We start from the raw sequence: 13,206 nt of genomic DNA, 5'->3' as shown, positions 1-13,206 counted from the left end.
TGGGCCACTAAAGTATCAAGGTGTCTAAAATTAGATTCTAAAATGAGATTCATATCAAGGCGGACCACTAATTTTTTTGGCAATCCATCTGCTATCATTACGGCAATGCGTTATGTAACAAATGCAACCATACTTTCTATTTTGATAGGAAAGATACAATAAGTTTATAAAATTTATTCTTATATTTTATTTGTGATTATATTTTTCGTTTTAATTTGGTCATTTACAGGGAGGTTTGATTATATGTTCCAAAAAATAATAGCATTTCCATATTCTTTTGTATCTACCGTCTTTTCCCACATATATTTTCTTATAAAAAATTCTTATATTTATTATTCTCTGCACAAGGCGCGGGTACGGATACTAATACTAGTAATAAGCGGACGAATAGATAAAACTCAAAGCTAACTGACTTTAACGAAATTAAATTTGCGAATAATAAATTAACTAAATTTTATTGTGAACACACGGTTAATTGTTTTACTTATTTGTTCCACTTGGTGTTTTCTTCCACCTTTCTTTGCTCCGGCATATCCCCTCGACCCTACGTCTGAAATTGTCACTGAAACAGCATAAAAATGAGCATAGTGCCGAAAGAGACAATAGAAGTGATAGCACAGAGCATAGGAATAAGCAATTTATCACCGGATGTCTTGCCTGCTCTCGCCGCCGATGTCGAGTACCGTATTCGTGAAATTATGCAGGTGAAGCTCGCATTAATTTATATTCTAGATTTTGCTGTTCCTGATTAGTTTGAGAACATAAATGCTGTGATTTTTATAGTGGTTATCGCGCACTTTATGTTAATTTGAATAATTCGATAATGTAGGAGGCTATTAAATGTATGCGCCATTCGAAAAGGACTACTTTATCTACTGATGATGTCGATTCTGCACTCACTTTAAGAAATGTGGAGGTACGTACCTCTTCTCTCCCTTACAACTCTATTGCTCATTGCCTGAGGCATATCCAGGTGTGTAAAGTATGTGGAGTATCACTGAACTCACATATTATTGAGGCGGATCCAGGATTTGAACTTTATGGTTCTGGATTGTAGGACAACAACCTCAAGTGCGAGTAACTTGGTTCTGAATTTAATATTTCTATACATTTAGTGAGTTTCTGTTTGGGCCAAATGCCGAACCCCTATGTTAAACCCTAATGTACATTCCTGGGCTGCGGCCCCTAATGTACATCCGGTGGTGCTCATTGGCGTGGTTCGGATGTAATGTGTCATTGCCCTTGCCTAGTCCTTTTTGGTTTCTTGAAACTGTCTGTTCTCAATCTCATTGATGTTGTTTCCCTTTATGTCGGTGTGCCTTGGGCAGCCAATATATGGTTTTGCTTCAGGAGATCCCTTGCGGTTCAGGAGAGCTGCTGGGCATAAGGATTTGTTCTATATCGAAGAGAAGGATGTAGAATTCAAAGATGTAAGAAATTTTGGATATCTTAGGTCCCTTACCAGCTTTACCCTTTAGATTACTTTAAGTCATGCTTATGGTAAGTTTCTCTTATTGTGTTTTAGGTGATCGAAGCACCTTTGCCGAAAGCACCATTAGATACTGCTCTTTTTGCTCACTGGTTAGCTATAGAAGGGGTACAGCCTGCTATTCCTGAAAACCCTCCACTTGAAGGTTCGTCTTTTACAATAACTTTAGCAGCAATTAGCTTGTGTAGACATGTCAACATACATAGGTGATGGTTTGTCCAATTATCTGTTGATTGCTACCCGTTGTATTATCAAATGTGATATTGATTCTCATTCCCTTAATTGTCCTGGTTTTTAATTTCTTTGTCTTCCCTGTGGCTGTAAAGAACTGGAAGAAGATAGCAATGAAACAGAACCAATTAAAATATGTATCTACAGATGATATTTTACATGTTGAGACCTACTCTTGTTAAAAAATATTTTATACTTGTGACTGATAGATTAATATCATGGCAGCACTTGCTCCGCCCGCTGATAACCGAAAGTCCGAGTATAAGGAGGATGGAGTTCCTGTTGATCTTAAAATACCTGTTAAGCATGTCTTATCCCGTGAGCTTCAGGTACAACTATACTAATATGGTTGTGTCATGTTTGCTCATCCTATATGATTCTATCCTTATGCATCTTTGGTTGTTTTGCAGCTTTATTATGACAAGATTACAGAACTTACCGTGAATAAATCTAACTCCCCTCTCTTTAAGGAAGCTCTAGCAAGCTTAGCAACAGACCCTGGGCTTCATCCTTTAGTTCCTTACTTCACTTATTTTGTTGCTGATGAGGTAAGTCTAAGATTCAAGTTCAGCAATGTAATATTTGTAAGTCACAGATAAATGATCTAATGATACTACTGTTTTATGTCAGGTTGCACGGAATTTGAATAATTTTGATCTCCTTTTTGCTTTGATGAGGCTGGTCTGGAGCCTTCTTCAGAATTCTCATTTACATATTGAACCTTATGTGGGTCTAGCTGATACATCAGTACCATTTGCTTCAATTTATTTATCCCTTAATTTATTCCAGGAATGCACGATAAAATTTTATAATCTGTCTTTAAAAAGCTGGTTATCCTTGATGACCGTGTTTAAATTTTTTTTAATGATATTTATTCCTTTATTTTTTTTCTAAGGAGATGCCAAATAAAACAATAAGCAGATGTCCATAAAAAAAAGAGATGGAGTCCGCTTTCATGGACAATATTAGATTTTCTTTATTCTGAATAAGTTCTTAAATTACTTTGTTCATTAAATTGGTGTCTTTTACATAATTGGAAAATTGGTTTGGGCTTAATTCTGCAACTTTTACTTTGGGTCTGAATGATGTTCCCATAGTTGCATCTGATGATTTTCTTGTTTATCTTTCCAGCTGCACCAGTCGATGCCATCTGTAATGACATGCCTTGTTGCAAAAAGGTTGGGGAATAAATTCTCTGATAACCATTGGCAACTTAGGGACTTCACAGCAAAGTTGGTTGCTTTAATATGCAGGCGGTAGGGATCTCTTTATTCAGTCATTCTCTTGGTTTTGTTTCATCAAAGGCTAAAAAGGCATGCATCTCCTCTGATGTCTACTATTATTATTGGGTTCCAGCGGAAGAGGGTGGTTTATATCTGTATAATTGTTGACACATGTAAATCATTTCGTAATCTGCTCGAATGACGGTGCTTAGCAATTGCTGATCTTTTACTCCCATGATATTGGTTAATCTCCATATTATCAATTGGAACTGTGTTGCTCACAAGTTAAAGCTGTGCAGCTATGGTCATGTGTATCACAGTCTCCAGCCACGTATTACGAAGACTTTGCTGCATGCTTATCTTGACCCAACTAAGGCACTGCCCCAGCATTATGGAGCAATTCAAGGGCTAGCAGCTCTTGGATCTGGTGTGGTATTTCCTTGATATCCCTGTATTTTATTTTCATCTTTTTATTATTTATAAATTTTAAGCTGCAACCTGTGATGTTTATGAATTTTGTGTAGGTTCGCCTACTTGTGCTGCCGAATCTTGAGGCTTATTTGCGATTGCTGGAGCCTGAAATGCAGCTTGAGAAACAAAAAAATGAAATGAAGAGACATGAAGCTTGGCGTGTATATGGAGCCTTGATGGTGACTTGTTTGCAATGCTCTAAGAGTTTTTCATATCAATTTGTCATCTTAATTCTTTGTAATGTTTTATGTTGCCTAACATGAATTTTGGCTTTTAGGATTAATGTTCTGCTTCACTGATAAAAACTCTTCCAACTGTGTTTTCGTTCACAGTCCGCTGCAGGTCTATGCATGTATGAGCATTTCAAGATGCTTCCTGCATCTCTATCTCCATCGAATTGGATATTCCTGAAGAATAAATGTAAAGTCGCAACAACATTGTCAAGTAGGTAGCCATCCTTTGCTACAGTCAATAACTACAACTTTTAATCATTCAGGTTTTTTGAAGTTGTAGTATTAAGTTGTCCACTAAGCATGTCTTTCTGCCTTTACTGTCCCTAAAAATGGTCTTGGGAATGATATGTTTTGTCAAACAGATCTGTGGATTTATATTTTGTTTCCGTATCAGATTGCCATCGTTTTGTGGGATAACGTGGAAATTTTATGCTAAATTTCAGAGCACAAGCATTTTCCTGTCTGAAACACATTTGAATGATTTTTTAGTGTTTTCACGTAGTATATAGATACTCCGTACTAATTAGTAACTCAGTAACCCCTTATATATCTTAAAGCATTTACTGTGCAGAAATAGAATTTTGTGCAAGTCTGTATCTCCCTATAAGCTTTTGTGTTGTTGGTTCTGCCGTCTGCGTGCTTTCTTGGAAGTCCTCTTCCATGGATGTCTTCTGGCTCCAATTGCTAATCAATGCTAAATGTTATTTTTGTCATCCTTGATTATAGTGCACCTTTTTGAATGCCTCTTTATAATTGTCTAGATAAACGCAAAGCGAGCATGGACGACATGATCTCACAGCCCCCACCCAAGAAATTAATGACAGATGGTCCCGCAAGTCCAATGTTATCAAGTTCTTTGCCAGTAGGCATACAAGGAGCTATTGGTGGAAATGCCACAACCCTGGGTGTTACAGATGCGAGTTTATCATCAGGGCCACAAGGCTTGCAAAATGAGAATGCGAACAATGGGATGAGATCCAGCAGAAGGGAGATTGCTGGTGGGAAAATCCAAAAAGCACCAGCTGCTTTTGGTCAGGCCTCAAAGAAGGATATGGATGCAGCAAATTTGTTGCCACCTCTATTTGAATATTTTGGTGACAGTATGTTATTCTTTGCACCTTCACCTGAGTTGTCATTCTTTTTGTGATCATCTTGCAGTGGCTGTAATAGGAAGGCAGGTTGCATAAATGAATGGCAACTGTGATTGTTCACGTTTATGAGTAATATACTTATAGTGTTCTAATATGTACTGCATCTTTCCCTTTTTGACCCCATACCTTAAATGCGATTCCCGTAGAAATATGAAATGTGCAAGCATAATGCTTTACAATTTTACATCATGCGTCTCTATTCAAAAAAGTGTGCGTATGTCCTCAATTTACTGATTAGTTTGATATTTTGCCAACCCCTTAGGAGAAGTGTTTTAGTTGAGTTGCCGTTATCATTCTCTCTGTGCCGTACCCTGTATAGCTAGATTGCAATAACTATTTGGATTGTTGAATTAGGCTTGCAAAAAAAAAAAAAAAAAAGGAAACTTGGATGTTCTAGAATTTTCCCTGAAATGGTCAATACCTTGGGGTTTGTTTGGTTTGAGAATGGGATTAGGCTGTTACTTGACCAAGTTATACTGAAGGAAATACAATTATACAAGATCTATAATACTTGTTGAGTTGTACCTTGCGTGGTACATATACGGTATAATAAATGTTTTTAGATATTCAGATGATCTCATACCAACAATTTGACATAAACTCCAGCAGGGTGATTTTTGCCAAACTGTGCAGCGAATAATCATAAACTATGAAGGTGTATGCATAATTAAGAGATACTAAGTATGTAAGAACATACTTTTCCAACCAAAGTGGCTAATTTACGAGTCTCATGTTCATTAGAGAGGAAATCAACAGGTAACGAAATTTTACAGGCAAAAACGTGCTGTACAGGCAAATCATAAGAGAGCACAGCAGAGTGTGAATGTGATGCATTTGATAAGAATCATCACTATGTCTACAGCCAAATGCAAACACCAATCAGCAGAACATGTAAATACAAAGAAAGTTATAAAAAAAAAATTACAAAAAAAAAGAGTGAGAAAAGAGAAATGAAGCCGTAACAAACTATATAAAGGAGCTAAAAGAACAGCCTCCGAGTAGGTGTTCGTGATGTTGTCGAAGGCGAGGTTGATGACCTCAGGGTAACAGGTGATGCCATGCTTTCTTGGATTACTGGGCCCTTATCAGCAAGCTTTGCACCTCGTGGGTCAGAGAGAAGAGTCTTCTGAAAAGACTGGGTAAAACCAGTTGCAATTATGGTCACGTGTATTTCGCCATTGTAGCGCTCATCCACAACAGCACCAAATATGATGTTAGCGGAGGGATCAGCCAGACTGGTAACAACCTGTGAGAAATATTGCCAGCATTTCAGCATTACAAATATCATTCTCATTTTCCAAACAGAGCTGAAGGTTTCTTTAATATTTCTGGGGAAGAAAGAAAGAAAACAACACTCATCATCACCTGAGACACCCTATTCACTTCCTGCAAAGTTATGTCTTTTCCTCCTGTAATGTTATATACTACCCCAGTTGCAGATTGAATAGACGATCCAATTAGAGGGGCAAGAGTTGCTTGTTCGGCTGCTTCTTCAGCACGGTTCTTGCTTGATGAAACCCCAACTCCAAGCATAGCAGTTCCAGAATCTTTCATCACTGCCTTTACATCGGCAAAATCCACATTTACAAGCCCAGGTATCTGCAAATAGAAGGACCACTTCATAATTTATCCGGATTTATAGCACATAATACGATAACGTCTATAACATGCTAAGTTGCAAATACGTAGATTACCAGTCCTGTTTTAATCGGAAAAGCTCTTTTCTGAAGCCATTCATGAGAAATTAAACGAACATAACCTCTGCAATATTTTATTTAATACAGAAAAAGTCCATCATAGTAGATTCGTTAAGACAGTGAAGCAACTGGATGGCATGCTACAGTTCATTACTCTTGAACCTTTTTGCATTTAACGTCCAGTCCCAGAAAATGCTATGTTGATTAGAAAAACAAGTACGCCTCTTTTTTATGCCAGCGCGTGTTCGCAAGTGTTTTTTTTGAGAATTTAGTAAAGTAACTAAAACCAGTACGATGACGTTATACATTTGTATAACACAACAAAGAATTTCAGTATATCATTAAAAGAGAGATATACTGGATTTCGACAAAGGAACTCACAGTAATTATATCGGAAATTCCTTGGACACCTTGACGTAATACATCATCAGCAAGAAGAAAAGCATCTTGAAGTGGTGTCTGCTCATCAGCAATATCTAGCAGACGGTCATTGGGAATTACTATAAGGGTATCGACATTTTTCTGAAGTTTTTCAATTGCTTCCAGAGCCTGTCGGTCAATAAGTTAAAATTAGAAACATGAAAGGATATGGATGATAGGAGCATAAAACATAGCCATGGAAACAATTTTTTTTTAATGATAAGGAACATAGGATATTGGCGCAGAAAAGAAAATCAGCCAGTTAGAAAAGTCAGAATCATGTTCAGGTTTAGGCATATGAACACTTTTGCCTTAGAGAGCAATCCATTTCCTTTAGATCCATCAAGGGCCAAATGTTTTTCAGCGCTTCCAGTTATTATAATACCCAGGTTAAGCGCATAATGGGATTAAAATGAGGCATAGAGAAAAGGTTTAGTTTTGTTGGTACAATTACATTTTTTTATAGATGAAGTTTTGTTGGTACAATTACATTAGCTATGGTGTTTGCCAAGAGTCTTATAATTTGTTTAGATATTGGTATGTTGGTAGAAAGGAAGAGAATCTACAACATAATATGATTCTCTACAAACGATACCTAATCTACAGAAAGTTCCTATGGTCATCCTTCTACGAGTGAGATACTGAAGACTAATCATCCTAAGGCTGAGGCAGAGGTGTATTCGAAGGACCATATTTTGGGAGTCATTTAATAGTGAAGGAAATATTCCCATACACCTAAGCATGACAGCTATCTAACATATGTTTGAAGCTTTATTATGTTCCCTCTAGATGTCTAGAGTTCATCAATGTTAGCTTAAGTTTGACGCTTTATACAATATGAGTTTCCTTACGCATCTCAATATTTCATCCCTAAACTTGCAACCGTACAACTCAATACTATGTTCATTTCCTAACTTCATCCTTACCTCACTCCCTTTCACATCAAGCATGTTTCACTAATCAACAGAAATTGAAAATGCATTTTCATAAAAGATTTGCACCTCTAAGTGGAAATGTCCCGTTTTTGGACAGTGATGCAGCCAGTTAAACCAGAACTAGAAAAAAAATAGCCTTTCCAATTGCTTATTCTTTATTTTATAGCAATTTCTTCCGTTGTGAAATAAATATTCCTCCCTTTTTATGCTGGGACATCCTAACATGCTTTAACATTTTCTAGTTGTTGTGAAATGAAAAATCCCCAAAAAGTCTAGGAAAAAGAAGCAAAATTCTATTCTCCAAGGAGCTGAAAATGGCACCTGCCTGCACGGATCTTTTGCGTCCTTCAAAGCTGAATGGGTATGTGACAACACCAACAGTCAAATAGCCTGCTTCTTTTGCTATTTGAGCCACAACAGGAGCAGCACCAGATCCTGTACCTCCACCCATTCCTGCTGTTATGAACACCATATCTGAACCTTTTAGAGAATTTGCAATGGCTTCCTTCGACTCCTCTGCTGCCTGTTCCCCTAAAAGAGGATTGCCACCAGTACCTGCATTTCAAGAAGCAACTTAAGTAACAAATCATTACATCAAATAAAGAAAGAGTTAACTAGCTTATCAAGAAGCATAAAAGTGTTTAACAAGTTAGACTGTTAAACACAAGCCTCAAAATCAATAGCAAAACAAGAAGCATCCACATCTAGATCAACATGTGACTCCAGGTGATGCCATATAGATAAAGTAATACTATGTCATTTTAAATAGTCAGGATAGAGTATAACTGTCTTGATGTTAGCTTCCGCCGAAGTTATTTTAACATGGTTGAGATTGAAAATATAAAAAAACTAGTACAATGTTTGATTAATGAAACAGAAGAATGCTAACCAAGCCCACGAGTCAGAAGCTCTCCAATTTGAAGTGGATTTTCAGCAGCAGACTGCAGCAGTGCTTGAGCATCCGTGTTTATAGCATAGAAGTCAACACCCTAGTTTTGGACATGCAACAATGAGATTCATCATGTGAAATGAAGGGATGGGATCATGACATAGGTGCCCCAACTAATTCTCACTAAAAGAAAGCAAACTGGAGGATGATAACGACCAGATCAAACAAACAAGGAGATTTCTAGCTTTTCTTCGTGACACGGATTTGTAAACCAAGCCAATGATAATACATATGCAACTTTGTGAATTAGATAGCAATGACAAGAGAATAAGGGAGTCAATACAATGTCCAAAAATTTTCACTTGAGGTTACAGAGAATCCAAGTGTAACTACTTGGTTGCTAAGAGACAAAAAGAAATCTCAGGTCAAACGAAGGAAGACGATTGATTTTGAGTTCCTGTGTTCTAAAGTAACCACAGGGACAAAGCGTAGAACATGATCTCAAGTCATGTTTTCGCCATTCTTGGATAAATCCTATAAAACATAGAGCCGTTATCATTTCTTCATTTTCTTTTATACCCAAGAAATCCCGAGGACCAATGGCTGCGTATGGTTCAAACCTCGGTGGATAATGGGCCCTCCCCTTGACTTCTCCACTTAAATACCTTCCAAAAACAAATTAATGAAGCTGGATACGCAATTTGTTGTATTCTGGAGCAGGTAACAGTCATATTCTGAAGGTTGATAATTTAAAATTCTTCTTCATATAAAGTACTCCATCAAAAATAAAAATAAAAACTAAAAAGTGACTAGACCTTCAGAATAATTAGAATTATCAAAATTCATAACTTGTATAACAGTTAAAATAAGATCAAAATGATAAGGAAGAAAATGCTCGCTACCACATTGGTTACTCAGTCCATACAACAATGCAATTTGGTGAAACATAGTCCAAATTTTCTTTTTCTTTTTATTTTCATTTCTGTCCTCAAAAATACTTCTGGGGTCTAATTGCTAGCTAATTTGAAAAGAGTTGCTTAAATTAGGTACATACAAGAAGAGCAAATAATAAAAAATAGAAAAAAGCATTCCAAGACCCTTTTTTTATATACTGGACATGAGAAAGGAACAAAATTTGAAATTACATAAAAAGGGGGAGTGCAAGACTCAAAATTTATATATACGGGTAGCACAGAAGACACAAATAAGAAACAATTTTGAAAAACACAAAAAGGGATAAAAAGAAAAGAAAAAGGGATAAAGAACCTGTAAGCCACTGCCAATCATACGGTTAACGGCATTGTTACCACCGCCACCGACGCCGATAACCTTAATCTTAGCAGAATCAAAAGGAGTAAATGAACTTGAAATGCTGAAACGTTGAGGTTTACATAAGCTTTTCCGGCGAGCTTTGGTGAAGCAGCATTGTTTAGGAATAAAGGAAGAGTGGTAAAAAGCAAAGGAAGGAGAAGAAGCTGCTATCTCTGCTGGGTTTGAGATGGTGGCCATTGCTGTTTCTGCTCTCTCTGTCTGTTTGGTTTACACCAAAAATATCTGGCAAACAAAACAAATTCAAGAGAGGTTGGGGTAGTGTTGTTTTTAGGGTTTTAGAACAAATAAATATTTTGTTTTACTCCTCTCTCTATGGTACACTTATATATCTCTTCTTTTTTAATTTTCTCCTTTTATTGTTATTATATTTTTGGCCCTTTTCTTTTGACACACAATGTATTTTTACTGTTTTTTTATTTATTATTTTGAGCGAAGAGTCTATCAAAAATAATTTTTTTAATAAGAATACGCACTACGCTTTTCAAATCTCACTTGTAAGATTTCAATGCTTGATGTTGTTTTTAATAAAGGTAGTGTGGGTAAGTTGTAGGACTATTTTATCAAGTACACTATATGTTACTATTTTTATACATGTTGAAATTTGTAAACTCAAATATAATTAGTTTTTATTCTTCTCTTTATTAATTAGGTCAAATGCTTTTATGAAAGCTTTTTCGCAATTATTTTAGTAATGAGCTAACTTCTCAACCCTTTTCACTTAAATACTAAATTTCTGTCGACAATAATATCATCATATGTTGCGCTCTTATCTATAAAACAAAGCTCTTAAATATTAAGGGTGTACATAGATCGGGTTGGTTCGAATTTTTCAATTACCAATCCAAACCAATTATATTGGGTTATTAAATCTAAAAACCAAACCAAACCAATAAAAGTCGTATACTTTAATCTTGATTTTTCTCGGGTTTTTCAATTTTTCGGGTTTTTTCGAATTTTTTTCATTAAGTCTTCATAGCATAAAATATAGAATTTGTGTTCCAAATATTTCTTTAATCCTAGTAAGACAGAACTATATAAGGTGTGTTTTAATAAAATAACATAAATATGAGATGAGTCATGATATTGTATTAAAACATTCAATAATAAATATAATAAAATCGCATAAAATAAATATTATTAATAAGTCATAATAAAAAAATATAATTTAAAATTACTAAGTTGCTAAAATATGTACGACTAATAAGTACTATTATTTGTATAACTAAACACTAAAAGAAAAATAAGTTACGTATTTTATCTAAACCACGAAAAAGCTAAAAATAGATATCCAACACAATTTTCATTCGTAGTACAATTGAATTGCAAGTCTTTTTATTAGCACTAGTATTGATTTGATTTCGGTTTACGGTTTATTTGAGTAACTAATATTTATGGACTACAAAACTTATTGGAGCATCCAAAAATTATAAGTCCAAACTTGAGATAATACGCTACACGATAAAATTATGAAATATCTTACGAGATATTTATAAACTACACTACAATAAATATTCTATATATTAAATATATTTAAAACACACACACACACACACACACACACACATATATATATATATATATATATATATATATATATATCGGGTTGGTTTGGTTTCGGTTTGAATTTTTTCAGTTAAAATCAAACTAAACCAATTACGGTCGGATTTTTTTCCCAACACCAAACCAAATCAAATCAAACTATTGGAGTTTTATCTTGATTTGACTCGAATTATCGAGTTGGTGCGATTTGTCTTTCATCGTTTGCATGCCATATTTTAACACCCTTGAATGACAGTTATATTTCTTTTTCTTTTTCCTTTTATGTATATGAGTCTGGTGCAGAATCTTCTTCCTAGAACCCATTTGTACATAGTGGTGTGGGTCTCATTCTTCCTTTCTATGACATAGCATTTTCTTCTTTAGCAAAACTCGAAGTTATTTCGGCAAATTTTCTATATTTTAGGCATTGGTTTAGATATTATAATCCCGTGATTTTGATTGAATTTTATTATTTAAATTAATTTATATATTGTACTAGCAATACTATCATATTAAAAGAATTATTAAAATGTTAGTAATATCATTCGGAACGTTCCAAAATGAAAAGAGTTACGAAAAATAGAAACTACAAGAGTGTTCGAATAGATAAATGGGTGAAATTGCTTTCATATTCAAATTTACTTAGATTACATTTTCTCGTTTTATTGGATCATATTTTTTCCGTTAAACATTATTTTTTTTTTTCAAATCAATTGGAGTAACGTTACATTGATGGATAGACAGAAAAAAGAAGAAAAAAACAAGACTTGAAAACAAACAATAAAAGAAAACTAAAAATAGACAAGAGATGGTTGGTTGAAAAAGAAGGGACTGGAGTGAGCTGCTGGCTGCAAGACTCTTTTAGCAAGGGGAATATCCGAATTCCATATAAAAAAGAAAATAGTATTATTACTAAGATTGAACAAGATCCATATATAGCGTGGATTACCACAACCGTACGAGGAAGAAATAAAAAATTAGCTTGATTTATAACTGTTAACTGAAAATTAATCATTGTTTAAAAATTTATTGAAATTCAGCTACTTGTTCATGCCAAAATAATAATCTATACAAATATGCCCTTAGTTAATATTCGAAAAAATGCAAAATAATATGCTAAAGTTTGAATTTTTAACATATAAAAATTCTACAATAATATGCTGAAATTCCAATATAATATGCTGAAGTTTTATACGCAGTAACTCTATAATCTAGCATATAATACTGGCTTTTTTTTGTGTTTCAGCAAAGGATATTTTTGTTCAGATTTTATTTCCGCATTAAATAATTTATTTTTAAGAAATTACCAATTATGCCAGCCCATAAGTAAATTAGTACAAAATTAGCCAATTAGCTATTTGTAGCCAAAAAAAAAAATTGCTTTCTTTTGAGTGGGTGTTGTTGGAATAGATTGGATACATCTTAAAAAGATTAAATCTCATTTTGGGATGATTTAGTAGAGTTTTGAGGTAGTTTGAATTGAAAATTCGAAATAGAAAATGAACATGGAAAAAGATGATTTGTGAATCACAAATCGCTCGCTTTATCTTTGCACGAAAACCCTTCGTGTCTCCCGGCAAAGAGGGGCAGTTGTAA

At 34.8% G+C, this 13,206-nt stretch overlaps 2 protein-coding genes across 3 annotated transcripts; one reads left to right on the top strand and one right to left on the bottom strand.

Moving 5' to 3' along the window:
* Positions 1-461: 461 nt before the first annotated feature.
* LOC107824422 (transcription initiation factor TFIID subunit 6) lies at positions 462-4,892 on the top strand. 2 transcript variants are annotated; one of them, XM_016651180.2, is made up of 12 exons: positions 462-704; positions 830-916; positions 1,329-1,430; positions 1,526-1,634; positions 1,946-2,049; positions 2,131-2,268; positions 2,351-2,401; positions 2,852-2,976; positions 3,243-3,375; positions 3,468-3,593; positions 3,747-3,858; positions 4,409-4,892. In XM_016651180.2, exons 1-12 carry the CDS (start codon positions 579-581, stop codon positions 4,792-4,794), a joined length of 1,599 nt encoding a protein of 532 aa, XP_016506666.1. In that variant the 5' UTR covers positions 462-578; the 3' UTR covers positions 4,795-4,892. The 2 variants fall into 2 exon arrangements, with proteins under 2 accessions (XP_016506666.1, XP_016506665.1); XM_016651179.2 differs by having other exon boundaries at positions 2,351-2,446.
* Positions 4,893-5,613: 721 nt separating this feature from the next.
* Positions 5,614-10,289, bottom strand: LOC107824421 (cell division protein FtsZ homolog 1, chloroplastic-like). Its single transcript, NM_001326130.1, has 6 exons — positions 10,006-10,289; positions 8,740-8,839; positions 8,176-8,405; positions 6,877-7,044; positions 6,164-6,397; positions 5,614-6,044 (listed from the first exon to the last, which is right to left on the bottom strand). Exons 1-6 carry the CDS (start codon positions 10,246-10,248, stop codon positions 5,778-5,780), a joined length of 1,242 nt encoding a protein of 413 aa, NP_001313059.1. The 5' UTR covers positions 10,249-10,289; the 3' UTR covers positions 5,614-5,777.
* Positions 10,290-13,206: the final 2,917 nt, after the last annotated feature.

Source organism: Nicotiana tabacum, chromosome 10 (genome assembly GCF_000715075.1).
Source record: "Nicotiana tabacum cultivar K326 chromosome 10, ASM71507v2, whole genome shotgun sequence".
NCBI classification, from domain to species: Eukaryota; Viridiplantae; Streptophyta; class Magnoliopsida; order Solanales; family Solanaceae; genus Nicotiana; species Nicotiana tabacum.
Note: the sequence above shows the minus strand (reverse complement) of the source record. Positions and strands in the feature narration are given on the sequence as shown.